Genomic DNA, 2687 nt, shown 5'->3' with positions numbered 1-2687 from the left:
TCTTCACATGCAATGATGGGAGTATTAGGTTGGAAAATCTTGACCTAATCATATTGTCCCAAGTTGCAGAAAGATAGTTCCATGTGTGCGAAGCCATTGAAAAGTGAATCTACCATCAAGAGGGCCATGCAAGCAAGCATTGCATACTCGTCATCCTTCCAAGAGAAAAATGTTGATGTCCTACCACTCCTCACTTAGTGAGAAGCCAGAAGCCTTCATATGGGTCCACCGTCCACTACTCTTCAAAGCCTTCAAGGACCTCTTCGGAGTATTGTTACTAAGCCTTTCTTTAATATGACGAGAACCGTCTTTGTCAAGTGGGAAAGCAACCATTCACTTGGACAGTCCGACTCTCGGAGCGGAAGAGATTCGAGAAGGAACACAATGTGCGGACACGTGGCGAGAAGAAAGGGACAGCAATTATCACCGTTGAAAAGGGCGACAGTTCCACGTTGACTTGGACTCAGCATGCACCTCTCGAGCTCACGTCTCTTCTCTGAGTCTCTCCCTCCAACCTGGCGAGCAATATACAAAAAGCCACGGCCTGGACATCTGCTGTCACCGAGTTGCGGAGGTTTCATATCAGATGGTGGTTTCTCATCACAAAATATTGATTCGCCGTATCGCGCTGCATAGGCTACAGATTATACAAATCTTTAGCTGCTGCCGACTCGCGAAAGCGAGCTGCACCTGTCCCTGCCGAGACCCGAGAGGCCGCCCCACGCGCTGTCACTTGCCTAGGCTAGTAGCTGTAGCACTCTTGCCGTTTCGTTTCCGAGACAACACACAAACGCCTACATCACGTATAGGATACACAGATCCACCAAACAGCACGATGGGCCTCCGGCAGTTGACTACTGCATTCACAGTGCAGGCCTTGGCTATGTGGACAGCGGCGGTACTACTGGGGACCGTGGAGGTGGAGGCGGCGGCCAGTTGCGCAGCCCAAGACCGGGCGGCCTTGCTGGCTTTCAAGGCGGCCGTGACCAGCGATCCGTCGGGCTACCTGGACACGTGGAAGGCGCAGGCGTCCAAGGCCAACTGCTGCTCCGGGTGGAGGGGCGTTACGTGCGACGCAGCCACAGGCCGCGTGACTGGGCTGGAGCTCACCAATGGGCGCATGCGGGGCACCCTCTCTCCTTCCCTGGGCTCCCTGTCGGCCCTCCACACCCTGAGCCTGAGCGAGAACTGCTTCCACGGTCCGATCCCTTCCTCGTTGGGGAACCTGACCGGGCTCGTGAGCCTGGACCTGGACAACATGGTCATCGACGGCGGGGACGGCGGCCTCACGGGGGCCATCCCGGCGTCGTTTGGGAACCTGGCCGCTTTGCAGGAGCTGAACGTCTCCTACAACAAGCTGACGGGCCCTCTGCCTCCCTCGATAGGCGGGATGGCCAGCCTGCAGCACATCCGCATATTCTTCAACAACTCCATCGGGGGTCCCATCCCTGCCTCCTTCGGCCAGCTCTCCAACCTCATCAATGCGGACCTCGCCTACAACCGCCTCTCGGGCCAGGTGCCCGACGCCTTCGCCTCCAACCTCACCAGCCTCTTCTTCTTGTTCCTCGACCACAACCGCATCACGGGTCTGCCCAAGGACCTCTCCAACCTCAAGCGCCTCGGGATCGTGTATGTCAACAACAACCCCATCCGGAGCGCTGACCGCGTGTCGGGCCTCGCCACCCTGCCCATGCTCGGGGAGCTCCACCTCAGCAGCTGCAGCCTCTCGGGCCCTTTCCCTGAGTGGATTGCGCGCATCCCGGTGCTCCAGGACAACTCCGACGAGATCACGCCCCTCATCTCGCTCTCCGACAACGACCTCTCGGGGCCTATCCCACCGGAGCTCGGCAACGTTGCCAACCTGGAGAGCCTGAGCCTGGACCACAACCAATTCTCCGGCGCCATTCCTGCTTCTTTGGGAAACCTTACCTCGCTGCAGTTCCTGTTCTTGGACGACAACCAGCTCACGGGCGGCATCCCGGCAACCTTCGTGCAGCTCCAAGAGCTCCGATACTTCAACGTGTCGTACAATCATCTGTCGGGCGAGATCCCGCAGGAGGAGCCCTTCACCGCCTTCGACGCCTCCTCGTACCAGCCCAACGCAGGCCTCTGCGGCTCTCCCCTGCCTCCCTGCGCCCGCCCTCGCCGTACCCTTCTGTAGGACCCTATGAAATATTCCACCTTACTCCAGATTACGTACCTCCCGCGCGGGGTCCACATTTTCTCATGCACAGCTAGAGGCACCAACAATTTCTTGTTATTTTCTCATAAAATTAGACGTGGTAACGAACCTACTCCATAACGCCCAAATAATAAGCATGCACTTGCGTGCTCAACAGCATTGCTCTTTTGTTTTAAGAGAATTTTTTAAAAAAATTATCTGGAGTAAACTTTTTTTCTCAAAAAGCAAGATATTCACACATTTCAAGATCAAATAGATTACTTAACGAAAATTAACAGAACGTTAATTCTTTCGGGACCTACACTACCCATTGTTTAAACAAATCCCCCGAAAGGCAATACTAACAAAGCAAACCTAAATAGTCTTAATCCTAAATGCCAATTAAATATTGTTGCATCGACAATTACAATCTAATGAACATTGATATTAATGACTTTAGCTTAATATGGGGTATGTTGTGCCTATGTTTTGCTTTTTGACAGGGAATAAACACTTCCCCCAAGCA

General features: G+C 54.1%; 1 protein-coding gene across 1 annotated transcript; it reads left to right on the top strand.

Annotated features, from left to right (window-relative positions):
* Positions 1-565: 565 nt before the first annotated feature.
* LOC148026749 (uncharacterized) lies at positions 566-2406 on the top strand. Its single transcript, XM_087690504.1, has one exon. The coding sequence runs from the start codon at positions 587-589 to the stop codon at positions 2159-2161; it is 1575 nt and encodes a 524-aa protein (XP_087546630.1). The 5' UTR covers positions 566-586; the 3' UTR covers positions 2162-2406.
* Positions 2407-2687: the final 281 nt, after the last annotated feature.

The sequence above is a fragment of the Lygodium microphyllum genome, chromosome 13, assembly GCF_053477565.2.
Source record: "Lygodium microphyllum isolate KBCC chromosome 13, Lygodium_microphyllum_v1.1.10, whole genome shotgun sequence".
NCBI lineage: Eukaryota > Viridiplantae > Streptophyta > Polypodiopsida > Schizaeales > Lygodiaceae > Lygodium > Lygodium microphyllum.
This window is presented reverse-complemented; position numbering and strand designations above follow the sequence as displayed.